This window comes from Hemiscyllium ocellatum, chromosome 37 (genome assembly GCF_020745735.1).
Source record: "Hemiscyllium ocellatum isolate sHemOce1 chromosome 37, sHemOce1.pat.X.cur, whole genome shotgun sequence".
NCBI lineage: Eukaryota > Metazoa > Chordata > Chondrichthyes > Orectolobiformes > Hemiscylliidae > Hemiscyllium > Hemiscyllium ocellatum.
The window spans coordinates 29,260,774-29,276,325 of NC_083437.1; the positions used below are offsets into that span (position 1 = coordinate 29,260,774).

General features: G+C 39.8%; 1 protein-coding gene across 1 annotated transcript in view; it reads left to right on the forward strand.

Annotated features, from left to right (window-relative positions):
• Positions 1–15,552, forward strand: part of camta1a (calmodulin binding transcription activator 1a) — a 1,231,004-nt gene that overhangs the window by 557,719 nt on the left and 657,733 nt on the right. The window contains exon 3 of the mRNA XM_060851985.1: positions 7,001–7,068. Within this exon, the coding sequence (XP_060707968.1) occupies positions 7,001–7,068 (68 nt within the window). The remainder of the gene's footprint in view (positions 1–7,000; positions 7,069–15,552) is intronic.

Genomic DNA, 15,552 nt, shown 5'->3' on the forward strand with positions numbered 1-15,552 from the left:
AAACGCTGAGGACATTTGGCCCTCATATGTACGACTGAGTCACCTGGAAAAATAATTTCTTCCTAATTATACAAAAAGTAATATGGATAAATGTTCATAATTTAACTGCCTGTTATTTCAGTAGGTGGATGCATCCTATGAAATATTGAACTACACAAAGTGAAAATATCCACGGTTCAATCCTGTATTTTTGCTGAGTTAGTTGACCTTTATGTTACAGGAATATCATCAGCAAGCCTGAGCTAGGGAAAGAGGATGGATAATTGAGCACGAGTTCCAGCTCCTGACCACTCTGTGCTGACCCTGCTAAACATCACACAGTTGATGGCCAAAATTCAACTGTCATACTCTCTAGGGTGGAACGGCCAAGTGATGTGAAACCATTTAGGTGGCACGTCAGTGAAGCACAATGGAGAAGTGGAGACTTGATACAGATAGAGGAGAAAAAAACAAAGCACACTTAATGTAGAAATCTTTAGAGGAGCTGACTGACTAGGTAGCTGCTTAAACTACCAGTGTCTGGTCTGTATATTAACTTCCCTACATGCCTCGGTTCCATAGCCCTCAACACCCTTTCCCAATAAAAATCGCCAATCTTGATTGAACAATTTCAGTACTAACTAGCCTCAAAAATGTGTGCGGGTCTTCCAGACTTCCACTACTCTTTGTGTGAGAAGGTACTTTTTGACTTCATACCTGAATGCCTTGCTTTAATTTTAAGGTATGCCATAGTTTTCTGGACTCCTCCACCAGAGGAAATAGTTTCTGTATCTCTTCTGTCAAATCCTTTGATCATCTTAAACACCTAAATTAGATTATCCCTTAATCTTTTTTACTGAAAACAAATATAAGCCTAGTCTCCACAACATGTCCTTGTAATTTGACTAATTTAAGCTGTAGGCAAATTTGTGTTATGACATCTGCATGGTCAATATATTTTCAATGAAGTATAATGTTTGATGCTTTCTGTCACAACCTCCATGGGAAGAATGCGTTCGAAATCGACCCCACTATTTCATGAATCATCACCAATGTGAAATATGACCAACCTAATCTCTATGTCGGTTAATGCCTAATTGAAACAAAAATCTAAGGAGAAAGAAATTCCCACCAGTGTTCATCAATGAAAAAGAAAACAAAAAAAAGTCCTCTAACATGTGGCAAAATGGATTAATGATAAATTTGCAAATTTAAACTGTATCCATGTTTAAATCTAAACATGTGCATGTTCTTTCACAAATAGGATGGACATTGTTGTGGTTCTGTTTGCCGAGCTGGAAGTTTTTGCTGCAAACGTTTCCTTCCCTGGCTAGGGAGCATCATCAGTGCTATTGGAGCCTCCTGTGAAGCGCTGTTTTGATGTTTCTTCCAGTATTTATAGTGGTTTGTTCTTGCCGCTTCCGGGTGTCAGTTTCAGCTGTAGTGGTTTGTATATGGGGTCCAGGTCCATGTGTCTGTTAATGGAGTTTGTGGATGAATGCTATGCCTCTAGGAATTCCCTGGCTGTTCTCTGTCTGGCTTGTCCTATGATGGTAGTGTTTTCCCAGTCAAATTCATGTTCCTGGTTGTCTGAGTGTATGGCTACTAGGGATAGCTGGTCGTGTCGTAGGATGGACAAGAAAGACAAGTTAAATAATTTTGCAGGGATATCATAAATGGAAAGTATAGGCAAATTCTATGTATCTAGAGTTCAAATCAAAAGGAAGGGAATTCTCACACTTCTTTTGGTTTTTGGCAATTACATCATATTGTTCCCGGCTGTGGCAATGCCAGTCATTTGGGTCTTGCTTGAGCTTAAATATTTTCTTTGCGAAATCTATGTGTTGATTTTTTTTCTACTCTCAGAGGGCTAGAGAGATATCTGGCTAACATTAAATCCTTTGAAAGTCTGAATCCAACCGTTCCCTTCTTTCATTTCTCTAAGACAATTGCAACTTAAAACTAATCCAAAATCAGTTGCTAGGCAGTTTACCTTTAACACAAAGGCACCTAGTACTAGTTTGTCTCTCAAAATATTCCCATTTTCCAAACCTCTTTCAGTTCCAGCTTTAGCAAATGCTACATCCTGTTGTTATGTAATCATAACTGATTGTAATCCATGAATGAACACTGCACCATTTGCCATTTGAGTTACAAACCAAACCTGGCTGTTTGTCACACTGTGTAATAAGGCAGGTTTAATAAATAGTCTCGAGAGTAAAAGGATGCAGTGACTACATCATAGTAGAATTTAGCATTCAGTATGAAAGTGAGACACTTAGGACAGAAACAACTGTGTTAAACGTAAATAAGAGTAATGACAGTGAAATGATTCCAGAGTTAGCTAAGTGGATTGGGAAAGGAGTTCAGTGGAAAAAACAGTTGGGGAACAATGGCAGACATTTAAAAAAAATAGTTAATGGCTCACACTAAAGATATAACCTAGTTAGAAAGAATGATTTAAGAATGGAATAAACAAACCACGGTTAACAAGCAAGTTAAGGACAGTATTGAATTGAAAAGAAAACGAAGATGCTTTAAAAACCAACAAGAGATGACTAAAAAAAAGGAGAAAATAAACTTTAAGAATAAACTAGAAAATAATATCAAAACAGACAGCAAGAGCTCGTTTAAGTACATAAAGTGGAAGCAAGAGCCAAAGTGAACCTTGGACTTCTAGAGAACCAGGCAGGGGAAATAATAATGAGAACCAGAAAATGGCAGGGGAGTTGAATAAATACTTTGCGTCAGTCCCCATGGTTGAAGATACTGATAGCATTCCAAAAATATTAAGTAATCAAAGGGCAAAAAGGGAGAAAGGGAATAAAATGTCTAAAATCACTAGAGCTAAAGTTCTAGTGAAACAAGTGAGGCTAAAGACCAATACGTCCTCCAAATGTGATGGGATGCATACGAGGACATAAAAAGAAGTTACCATGCAGCTAATCTTCCAAGAAGCTGTTTCTGACAATTTCTCAGAGAATTGGAAAACTGTCAATGTAACTTTTATTTAAAAAGTGAAGGAGACAAAAAGAAAGGTAACTGTAGGTCAGTTTGCTTAACATATGTTCTTGGGAAAATATACAGTCAGCATGGCTTCAGAAAGGGGAAATCATGCCTGACACATTTATCAGAATTCTTTGAGGAGGTGAGAGGCAAAACAGATCAAGGGGAACCAGTTGATGTAACATATTTGGATTTCCAAAAGGCATTTTAGAAGGTACAGCATGTAAGGCTCCTTAATACGATCAGAGCCTATGATGCGGGAGTTAATATTTTAGTATGGATCAAGGATTGGCTAACTAATGGAAGGTATGGAGTCCAGATAAAAGAGCATTTTCAGGCTGGTAACTGGTAACTAGTGGCAGTGCTTCAGTGGTCAATCTGGGGCTGTAATTATTTTCAATATATTAATGACTTGGATGGGGGAAGCGAATGCAGTCTAGCCATTTTGTAGTTGACACAAAAATAGGTGGAAAGGCAAGTGGTGAGAACGACATGAAGAGTATGCAAAGAGATACAGACAGGTTAAGCGAGAGAGCAAAAATATGGCAGATGGAATATAATGCAGGAAAATGTGAGGTTATGCACTTTGAGCTGGAAGAACAGAGGAGCTTGAATATTATTTAAAAGAAAGATTGCAGGAAACTGTAGCACAGAGAGATTGGGGGGTCTTTGTGCATGAATCATAAAATGCTAGAATAGACAAACAGCAGGTGATAGGGAAGGCAAATAGAATGTTTCCCTTTATTTCAAACTGAATGGTATCAAAATAGGGACAAGTTGATAAAACTACTGAAGGCAGTAGTTAGACCACGTTGGAATACTATAAGCGGTTTTTCTTCCCTTATCTAAGGAAAGATATACTGGCTTTGGAGACAGTCTAGAGAAGATCCACTACATTGATCCTGAGTAAATGCTTCAGAGGGTGTTTCTCTTGTGAGAGGGTCTACCACAATATAATCTTGGCATAAGGGGTTACCAATTTAATACGTAGATGGGGAGGAATTTCTTTGCTCGCAGTGAGTCAATCTGTAGAATTCCTTACCTTCAAGGACAGTAGAGGCTGAGCTGTCATGTATATTCAAGACTAAGGTAGACATAATTTAATCAGTAACAGAATCAAACGTTATCGTGAGTGAAGATTATCAGATCAAACATGATCCCATTGAATGTTGGAGCAGACTCAAATGGACTTAGTTTCCTACTTCTGCTCCTCCATCTTTCTGCCTTTCTCTGTAACACTGCAGTCCAATCTTTCATTTTCCCATTTATATTTCAAATAAAATATATGTAGTCCATTCAAGTCTAACTAGAGTTTATGCAGCTTGTGTTGGTTTCTGTCTAGAAGGGTTTTCATTTCTGTTTTCTCTGCTTCAAAGTGTGAGAAGGATTTGCTGCTAAGGTATAAATGAGGGAGAGTTGTTGCACTGGGGTCTATGTACAGACTATCTAAATTATATAATAAGGAGTGAATTGTTCAGTGAGATTGGTCTGTTGGGGACTGTGACTGAACAAGTAACACTGCTTAAAGTGCTATTCTATACTTATGGAGTAATGCCTGTGGAATAACAAGTTTTTATAATCCGCCTATTGCCTACGTGAAGGTTATAAAATATAGTTTATAATGACTGAATGAGGAGGGGAGATTGTTGGCGAGTAAATCGCCTTCTCACACTGGGAGCCTGAGATCTAAAAATGGGTTTGTGGACATGAATCTGCAGCAGAAAACTGTTCATAATTCAGCACGAATTGGCAATCTCACACAGAGATGGCTGCTGTGGGAAATGTTGCACACTGGAGCAATGGAGAATGCTGTTCTCAGGCTTGTATTAAGGAATATAATTAACACAGGGAGGAAAAGGTTTACCTGCATATAACCATGTTGTGCTTTTCACAATGTTCCAATATGTTTTATAGCTAATGAACTAAATTTGAAATGTAGTCACTGTTGTAATGTCAGGAAATATGACAGCCAAAATAATGTACAGTATTGCCTCACAGCCAGCAATCTGATTTTGATTTGCTAATCTGTTTCATTTATATGGGTTGAGGGACAAACATTGACTACACACTGGGGAGAACTCCACGACTTTTCTTCCATGTAGTGCTGTAGAATATTTTATGTCCAACTGAGTGGTCAAACAGAGCTTCAGTAATATGTTGTCCAAAAGACAGCCAGTCTGTCAATGAAGTTTTCCTTCCTATTGAGGGATGCTGCCTTAGATTATGTACTCACGTCTTTGGTTTGGCGCTTGAAACTTAATCTCGTGGCTCGGAGTTGAAGTGGGGTGAAAGCAGTGAGAGGAGGTTTGGATCATGGGAGAGCAGTACGCCACAGCAGTGCTGAGAAGGTGAGAGGAGCACTCTGCTTCTCCTGGTTCCAAATCAATTGTGAAATTGAAGATGTTTTTAACTTTTTGGTCAGCCATATCTTTGGGGGCAGCTCCTTGGCACAACCACACAAAAACCCCACGCTGATTACCATTGTGAGGATTATTTTCTACCTCTGAGTGCCTGAATTGGAATTGGATTTTCTTTGCAACAATGAATGGACCCACCATATTCCAATAACAAAATCAATAGCATCCGTCACGTATTAACAAAGTATTAGGTCTAACTGGTTTATGCTTATATTTACACTTCACACAAGCCTCCTCCCACTCATCTTAATCTCATCCTATTCACTTGCTGTTCTTTTCTCCCACATTTACTGAGCCAGCGTCCACTTTAATGCTTCATATTATATAAAATATCTTTGTGATTTGTCGAAATGTAGACAAAAACTCTTAATTCCAGAGGTGAGGAGAGAGCAACTGCCTTTGCCGTCAAGATAGTATTTGTCTGAGTGTAGGATGGGGAAGCCTTCACAAAATTGAAGTTATTGGGAAGCACAAGTAAAATTTGCAAACTGTAGCTCTGAGTAGAGCCACAGCATAAAACCACCCACATGCAGCACAAAAGGGTAATATAATTCAGAAAGGTTTCAGAAGCCAGTGTGGAAAGATGGAATGCAAAATTGTGTTGTTGTGGTGAGAATGTTCCTGAATCTGGGACAGAGGCACATTTTACAGCAGGAAGATAAAGTTTACCCTCTACATTAGCAAATACAATTGGCATTTTTTTACACCAAGCAAAACAAATAGTTGGTCCTGTTGCTAATGAACCTCAATTGTAATTGTAACCTATTGCTTATAGTGATGTGGATGCAATATAAATTGAACAATTATAGTGTGTTGTAGAAATTAATACAGGGCCCATTGGTGCTTTGTATCATGATGGCTGATGGGGAAACTAAGCATCTGGTACAAACCCACTTTTCCTGCCCCATGTTAGATTTCCAATCAGCTGGTCAGCAGTATCCCTCTATCCTATGAAACAAGAGTTAATGCATTAGCTTATGGCAGAACAGGCCAGTAATATAATTCATGCGACTTCTTGTACTTTGTAAGGATGCAGGGAAAAAGCAGGGGCATATGAAACTAACAGGCTGACCAAAGAGCCTGCACAGTACTATGGGCTGAATGTATCATATTATGTTATTATGAATTCTGGGAATAATGCATAATGATTAATGCCATGGTTATGGCATAGAGGTCTTGTAAATGGGATTGGAGAGGGACAGATTAAAAAAAACTTCTCCTAATTCTCTATTCAAAAGAATGATGAGGCCAAATGTCTCTTTTTAATTAAAGATTTTGTTGTTGGTATCTGTGGAAGAATGGTATAAATGACCATTTTTAAAAAATACTGTGTTATTTCTTCAACCAAACCCTTGTGGAACTGTGATTTTATATCGACCATTCTGGAATTACTGTTTGGGTATGAAGCATGCGATTAGAAACCTTGATTTCTTTTTGTTTTGGAAAGGAATGATTAATGAGTGATCACAATTCTTTTATATCTGCTTCGTCTTTGAGAAGGTTTCTGTTGGAGGGAGATCTTGTACACAAAGCAGATTGGTATGTGAATTCTACTTTGCATCTAAAGTGATCTTTTTACTTCTGTTTGTGTCTTTCAGGAAATTGCAGCTTATTTAATAACATTCGAGAAACACGAGGAATGGTTAACAACATCCCCTAAAACTAGGTAAGTATGAATTGCATTCTCTCTCTCTTTATCTGCACAATGATATTGATTAATATACAGAATTGCTTGTAAATTCAGTGCTTAATTGAGAATGTGGTGATTCCTCATTTCAAGGTTGATACACCTTAGTGGTCTGACCACAACCCAATGTACTAATGGGATAAAATATTTATTGAGCAATGCAGTTGCGGTTCTGCACCATGGTAGAATTCACATGTTGGTGAACTTTGGCCTGCTGCAGCAACTCTAGATGAGCTAGAACAGCCTGCGTTATTCCTAATGCAGGAACACTCTCATTTAATGGAAATCTAAAGTATTTTTCTATGTCCTACCAAACTGTGTTGTCAGTCAGCAGTCACAGCACCTATTAATGTCAACATCTCTCCTTCAGTATGTTTTTATCCCTAAAAATTCAAATGTGCTAAACAGTGCAACCTGAGTATGGCTCACAAAGGAGTCTGAAAATGTGTTGCTGGAAAAGCGCAGCAGGTCAGGCAGCATCCAAGGAACAGGAAATTCGACGTTTCGGGCACAAGCCCTTCATCAGGAATCCTGATGAAGGGCTTGTGCTCGAAACGTCAAATTTCCTGTTCCTTGGATGCTGCCTGACCTGCTGCGCTTTTCCAGCAACACATTTTCAGCTCTGATTTCCAGCATCTGCAGACCTCATGTTCTCCTCACAAAGGAGTCTGATTATTTTGCAGCACGGTGCTAATTTCTTTTCTCACCTCTCCTAATAAAGCTGGATTCTTATTCTGGCTTCACTTTTCAATCACTGACCCGATTGGCATGTGAAAGCTGTGAAAGAGAGAACTGGATTGGGGAGAGCAATTTGACCATATGCAACACCACATCCCAAACCTATTCTTGTAATTAATAGCAATATTTTATATTGCTAAGGCATGCACCCACCAATGAGGAGAAGTCAGTGCAATTGAAAGCAGGAACTGTTTCCTCTCTCATCATCCCTTCTCCAATGTTCAGAACTATTGAAGCCATTTGTGAGCCTCCACAGATTTACCATCCAATTTATAATGTGTTGTGCACAATCACTTTAATTGTGCTGAGTGACTTTGATCAGTTGACACTAAGCACAAGGAATGTTTGTTCTTGAATGTTGCGTGACAGATGAGGAGAGTGTGTTGTGAAACCTGAGAGTATATTTCATCAGATGAAAGAGCAAGAAGTAAGCAATTTTGCTATTGAAGGTTACTCCAAGTCTTCTGTAAACTGATCTCTAAGAATGGCTTTGGAAATAAAATCAGACTGACTCCAGGTTAGGGCACAAGACAGACTCTAAACAAATCTGCTTTAGGCCTCATAATTAAAATGCGTTGTCTGGCCTGAGGTATCACCTATTTTATATTGTTAAAACCTTAAGTTATTTTTGGGCAGTGACTTGAAAGAAATTCTGGGATTTACATAATAATCAATCAACTTGCATCTCCATTCTAACTGATTAAAGAATTAACAGCCAAATATGTATGTTCAATACATTCACAACAGTTGTATGATCCTTTGATCTTTTACTTATAATTTCTGTGTCCAATATATCCTCCTTCACTAGCACATAAAGGAGGAGTGGAGCTCCGAAAGCTTGTGTTTTCAAATAAACCATGTGACTCTGAGTATGATCCGGTGTCATGTGATTTTTGATGATCTCTAAGAAGGTTCATAGGGAACATAATGACAAGAGATTCAGTGTGAAATCTTGGTAGTAAATGTCTTCTTCCCCTCTTCCCATACCTGCCCCATCAGCTACCTCTAATAGACTACCAATATTAGAATCTATGGCCATTAGAAATTAATAAGTCTACAGAATGTGGTCACTGTTATGCAGTATATAGTCCTCTGAATTCCCCAGTGTCCCCTTCTGTTTTTAAGTTAATTTAGTGATCAGGAATGGTTGTCATGAATGACTACGAAGGGGGTGAACAAATTTCCTTTTAATCCTTTTAGGTTGGTTGCAACAAAGATTTAAGTTCTTATCAGCCCAAACCATTCCTCTCTTCACTTAAAATCCAGTTAACTAATGTTTGCTGTAGCACAAGGCTTTCTGGAGTTAATAAAGACCAAATTTAATAACTGGTAGCCCTGAGATAAATAATAAATAAATCCAACATATGGCCTTTGCTTAAGTCACTTGGCCTTCTCACACAGGTACTAAGATTGTAGCCTGTGTAAAAATAGGATAGAAGTGTGTACACTTCAAAGACCTTTGGATGGAAGGAGGCATGAGATAACTTGAGACTATAGTAAGTTAGTTGGTTTCTAGGACCTTCAACGTTAGCAAATATTTTCTTAAGATATATTCTAAATTCTTCTATTTCCTGATATTTCTTTACAGTCAGTATTGTCATTATGCATTTTCTTCTTAAGAGATAGAAGGAGGGAGGGAGGAAGGGCCATCTCTGTGGCACGGTGGCTTAATGGTTAGCACTGCTGTTTCACAGTGTCAGGAACCTGGGCTTGATTCCAGCCTCAGGTAACTGTCTGTGTGGAGTTTACACATTCTCCCCGTGTCTGCGTGGGTTTCCTCTGGGTGCTCCGGTTTCCTCCCACAATCCAAAGATGTGCAGGTTAGGTGAATTGGCCGTGCTAAATTGCCCATAGTGTTCAGGGATGTGTTGGTGAGGTGCGTTAGTCAAGGAGAATGTGAGGACTGCAGCTGCTGGAGATCAGAGCTGAAAATGTGTTGCTGGAAAGGCGCAGCACGTCAGGCAGCATCCAAGGAGCAGGAGAATCAACGTTTTGGGCATAAGCCCTTCTTCAGGAATGAGGAGGGTGTGCCAAGCAGACTAAGATAAAAGGTAAGGAGGAGGGACTTGAGGGAGGGGCGTTGGAAATGTGATAGGTGGAAGGAGGTTAAGGTGAGGGTGATAGGCTGGAGTGGGGGTGGGGGCGGAGTGGTCTGGAAGAAGATTACAGGTTAGGAAGGTGGTGCTGAGTTTGAGGGTTGGGACTGAGACAAGGTGGGGGGAGGGGAAATGAGGAAACTGTAGAAATCTGAGTTCATCCCTTGTGGTTGGAGGGTTCCTAGGTGGAAGATGAGGCGCTCTTCCTCCAGCCATCGTGTTGCTATGGTCTGACGATGGAGGAGGCCAAGGACCTGCATGTTCTTGGTGGAGTGGGAGGGGGAATTGAAGTGTTGAGCCACGGGGTGGTTGGGTTGGTTGGTCCGGGTGTCCCAGAGGTGTTCTCTGAAACGTTCCGCAAGTAGGCGGCCTGTCTCCCCCATATAGAGGAGGCCACATCGGATGCAGTGAATGCAGTAAATCTCTGAAACGTTCCGCTCCTTGGATGCTGCCTGACCTGCTGCACCTTTCCAGCAACACATTTTCAACTCTGCATTAGTCAGGGGTAAATATTGGATAATAGAGTAAGGGGAGTGAGTCTAGGTGGGTTACTCTTCGGAGGGTTGGTGTGGACTTGTCGGAGGGCCTGTTTCCACAATTTAGGGATTCTGTGGATTCTATTCTATCTCCAGTTTTCAGTTCTTTTTCTGCCCAAAAAACATCCTTTGAAATAGCAGCTTGATTGAATGTTACATCTGCTGAATTGATTGTTTCCAGGCTTGATAATTGTAGGCATTGCTCCCCTCAAGTGTAAACATTCTGGAAAAGGTGTAAGCTAAATACAAGTTGAGAATCTTGGAGTTGCTGACTGGTGTCATTTGCTCTGGGTAAAATACTAATCTCAGCTTATACTATCTTTTGTTTAATTCTCATCAGTTTCATGGAACTTGACCAACTTGGAGAGTCAGATGAGGCCTGGGACTATTTTAATTCAGAGCTTTTTTGTCTCTATTTAAAGCTGTTTCAATTCATGAGAATCTCAGGCACCAAGTCACCCAATGGGATTGTAGTTAACCAATCTATACTTCATGTCTACATTAATTAGATAGGCCTAAGACTCATCAGAGCACTTCTGAGCCAGGAGGCCCAGGTTCAGGACTCACCTGCTCCAAAGGTTTGTAGTAACATCTACCATTGAGCAGGTTGATTAGACAATATCTGAGAGGTCAGTACTCTACGCCAATGACAAGCCATCAGTGCTTGGTACTACAGTACATGACATGGTATTCAGTGGTATGGATTGTTTCATAAAATTTGTGATGAAAGTCCATTCAATTTAGGAGACGAGTAGTCAGCAATATTCTATGAAGCAGCAGCAGACCAAAAGCAGCACTCCAGAAGAAAGCCTTCACCTCATAGCTGGTTACAGGCACAGATAGGAACAGATAAAACAGTGTACAGGAAGAGAGCAAAAACTAGTCACACGAGGAGGTTACATATGGGAAGGATCTGTGGGAGAATTTCAGAATTATACGAGTAAAGTTAGAATTCCCAATTGGGGGTGGGGGATATTTAAAATAACAATGAAAAATACCAAGCTGGAAAGATAGAAAAGGAGTACTTAAAACCATCAAGATGAGTATTGCCACCATCTTAGGCATGGCTACTGTAGACAGAGGAGGATAACAACATAAATTATACCAGTGCTGCTGAACAGAAAGGTTTCATAGCAGAATTAACATGACTAGATGGTGATTAATACATTTTTAAGGATGAAAACTAATTTAAAAATTGTGAGTTTTGAAATGTCTGTGGTTTAGAATCAATATTTTTCACTTTTGAAACTGCACTCATGCCTTGACATCAGCTCCTTAAAGATATTTGAAGCAGTTCAGCTAGCTCCAAGAGACCAATTGGTTCAGAGACATCAATTATTACTAACTAGAAAAGGGGCAACCAGACAAAGGTTTCGTTGACATTCGTAGACTTTTGTAAGAACAAGAGACAAATCCATTAACCTACTACCTATATTGGCAAAAGAGCAATGTTTTCTATTGTCAACTGGAGGAAGGTCCCTGACTCTATATAAAGTGTGAAAGTGTTTTATAATCCCACCATCACTGTAGGAAATTAAAAAGATAAACATTTGCAAGATTGGTCAGAAGATGCAAATATTGAGAATAAGAATGAGCAACATAACTCACTTGAACTCATTGAGAAAATGTTAATTGGGGTTGTTCAGACAACAGAACAGACTCATACGTAAACTGACACGAGAGATTTGACTTTGTTACCAGAAAATGAGTCAACACAAGATTGAGCAACATTTTAATCTTGTTTTCCAAAGAAGTATCAGTACCAATCACAAAGATAATGCTAAGTGTACTGCAGTTCTCTCGCACCAGGTCTGAGGATTGAAAATGTCTACTTCACCAGGAAGACAACCATAGAATGTGAATGAAGATGACAAGACTGAATTGGGATAAGGGAGGCATTTTCAGGATAGTAGTCTGTGACTAGGACAGTGACAGAGTGATCAGTGATGGGACCACAATTATTTCTAACATATTAATTGACTTGAATGATAGAAGTGAATAAGCTAATACAAAGTTTGTAGGTGACATTAAAAAGCAGGTGGGAGGCAAGTAGTGGGGATAATACAAAGACTCTGAGAAGATTATAGGAATACAGGAACAGGAGTAGGCCATTCAGTCCCTCAAGCCTGTACCACGATTGAATTAGATCATGGCCTAACTCCATATATCTTTGGTCCACATCCCTTAATACCTTTGCTGAACACAAAATTATTGATCTCAGATTTAAAATTAACAACTGGTCCTACATCCACTGCCATTTATGGATGAGAGTTCAATACATCAACCATTCTGTGTATATACAAGTGTTTCCTAACATTTCTCCTGAACAGGAGCTCTTCATCAGGAACACAGGGTGGGGGTGGCCCAAGGGGGCTGAGAGATAAATGGGACGAGGCTGGGGCTGGGGGGAAGGTAGCTGAGATGCGATAGGTGGATGAAGGTGGGGGTGATGGTGATAGGTCAGAGCGGATAGATGGGAAGGACGATGGACAGGTAGGAGAGGTAGTCCAAGAGGGTGGTGCCAAGTTGGAGGTATGGATCTGAGATAAGTTAGTAGAGGTGAAATGAGGAAATTGGTGAAATCAACATTGATCCTGTGTGGTTGGAGGGTTCACTTCCCGCAGGAAGTGCTGGAGAAACTCAGCAGGTCTGGCAGCATCTGTAGAGAAAAGCAGAGTTAATGTTTCAAATCTAGTGACCCTTCATCAGAATTGTTTCAAAAGAAGTGGTGCAATGTATGCACAGACTCTTTTTGCCTACACAGAATAAGGTTCAGTTAATGAGTATATGTAGCTTCTAGCACCTGCAAATGAAACAAATTGCAAGTCAAATTGATAATCTTAAATTCATTTGTTATAAAGTCATAGAGATGTACAGCACGGGAACAGACCCTTCGGTCCAACTTGTCTATGCCGACCAGATATCCCAACCCAATCTAATCCTACCTGCCAGCACCCGGCCCATATCCCTCCAAACCCTTCCTATTCATATACCCATCGAGATGCCCTTTAAGTGTTGCAATTGTACTAGCCTTCACCACTTCCTCTGGCAGCTCATTCCATACACGTACCACTCTCTTGCGTTAAAAAGTTACCCCTTAGGTCTCTTTTATATCTTTCCCCTCGCACCCTAAACCTATGCCCCTCTAGTTCTGGACTGTCCCACCCCAGGGGAAAGGCTTTGCGTATTTATCTCCTCCATGCCCCTCATGATTTTATTAACCTCTATAAGGTCACCCCTCAGCCTCCAACACTTCAGGGAAAACTGTCCTAGCATATCCACCCTCTCTCTATAGCTCAAATCATCCAATTCTGGCAACATCCTTATAAATCTTTTCTGAACCCTTTCAAGTTTCATAACATCCTTCCAATAGGAGGGCGACCAGAATTACGTGCAATTTTCCAAAAGTGGCCTAACCAATGTCCTGTACAACCGCAACATGACCTCCCAATTCCAGTACTCAATACTCTGACCAATAAAGGAAGTTTAATCCTTATTACTATCTGGATGTTTTCGAAAATATTATCCTGTAGTAAAGTTACATCTATTGCTGGATACTATGTCATGAGTTTTGCAAGTGTCATGGTGGACTTGGGGAAGTATGCTGGTTCATTTTCCCCACTACTCCTGGAGTTGTCACAAAGTTTAATTTAATCAAATTACTCAAAGTTTCACACAGGCAGCATTGACTTCAAAGTGCACCCAATGTCAGGAGTGTGGAGGGGATGAATTTTAAGATAGAATTCTTCAGTCTCCTCCTCCTCCTCACTCTAGAGTATTTTATTACTGAATTCATGGTGTGAAGAGGAACACAAATGAAATCATTAACAACTATAATTTGCTAGCATTCACATTGCTTTCCTAAGATTTAGTGGGAGATGTGAACATAAATGTCAAGCTTTCAACAGCTTATTCACACATTGATGCAGAGGTTGCTGCAGTACAAGCTCAGTGCTTTGCATGTTTTCACATAATTATGTGTATTTGCCTACGTAACAATAATCACCACACTCAAAATACAAAAAATAATTTTTAGTGTAGAGGTGTTTGAAACTTGTCGACAAAGTGCAAAGTAGTAAATAAATGGAATATATCTTTATTGTATTGGTACAACAAATAACAGGCATACTTGCAATGGTTTACTGTTGCTTCACAGTGCATCTATACTTGAACTTTATTTTCCAATGTTTGTCTCCTCTTCTCCCATCTTATCCTGACTCTTGCAGGGCAGGCTTGAATAGTTTGAGCAGCAGTCCTTAGATACCTTGCTTGCTTGGGCCTGTATTTTCAGATCACAGATTCAAGAATGGAAGAATTTGGAAGGGCAAAATGTATTGGCACAGGCTTGGAGGGCTGAAGGGCCTGTTCCTGTGCCTAGTTCTAATGATGCTGCACAAACAAAGGCCACTCAGTCTGTGCTTTTCCAAAAGAAACAGTTGAATTAATCCCACTGCTCTATTCCTTCCCTTTTGGACTATGTTGTTTTCCCCTTCAACTTCTCATCAAATTCCCTTTTAAAGTTACTATTAAATCTTCACTTTTCACACAGCTCATTTCATTTTATAATGATTTGTTGCATAAAATTATCTCCATCCCTGTCTCTGATACACAGTCCCTCATTTTTTTTGCCTATCACTCTAAATCTGTGTCCTTTTGTTCTTGACCCTTCTGGCACTGCTCACAATTTTTCCCTATTTCATCAGTAAAAGACACTATAACCAAATGTGGTAAGGCTCATGCAGAAGGTATTGGGTTGTGTATAAAAGGCAGAAGCCTGGGGCCAAGCACAGAGCTGTATCCTCTCACTGTTATTTATGTTTCTTATTTTCTAAATTAAAACCTAACTGCTGTGCGAGGTATTAATTTTGATATATGATGCCTTAAGTGAGAGCGACTTACAATGCATAGTACATGATTATATCATTCTAAAATATCCCGCTGTGCTTCACAGTTGGGTAATTTTTGAAATGTTGTCCACCTATTTAATTTGCAGGATGAGGGGGGAGCAGTGTTAGTGTATGGTGGTTGCAGTGCAAAAAATTGAAATAATGAGGACTGTTTGCACATATTAGGCTTGTATTCACCAAGTAAAA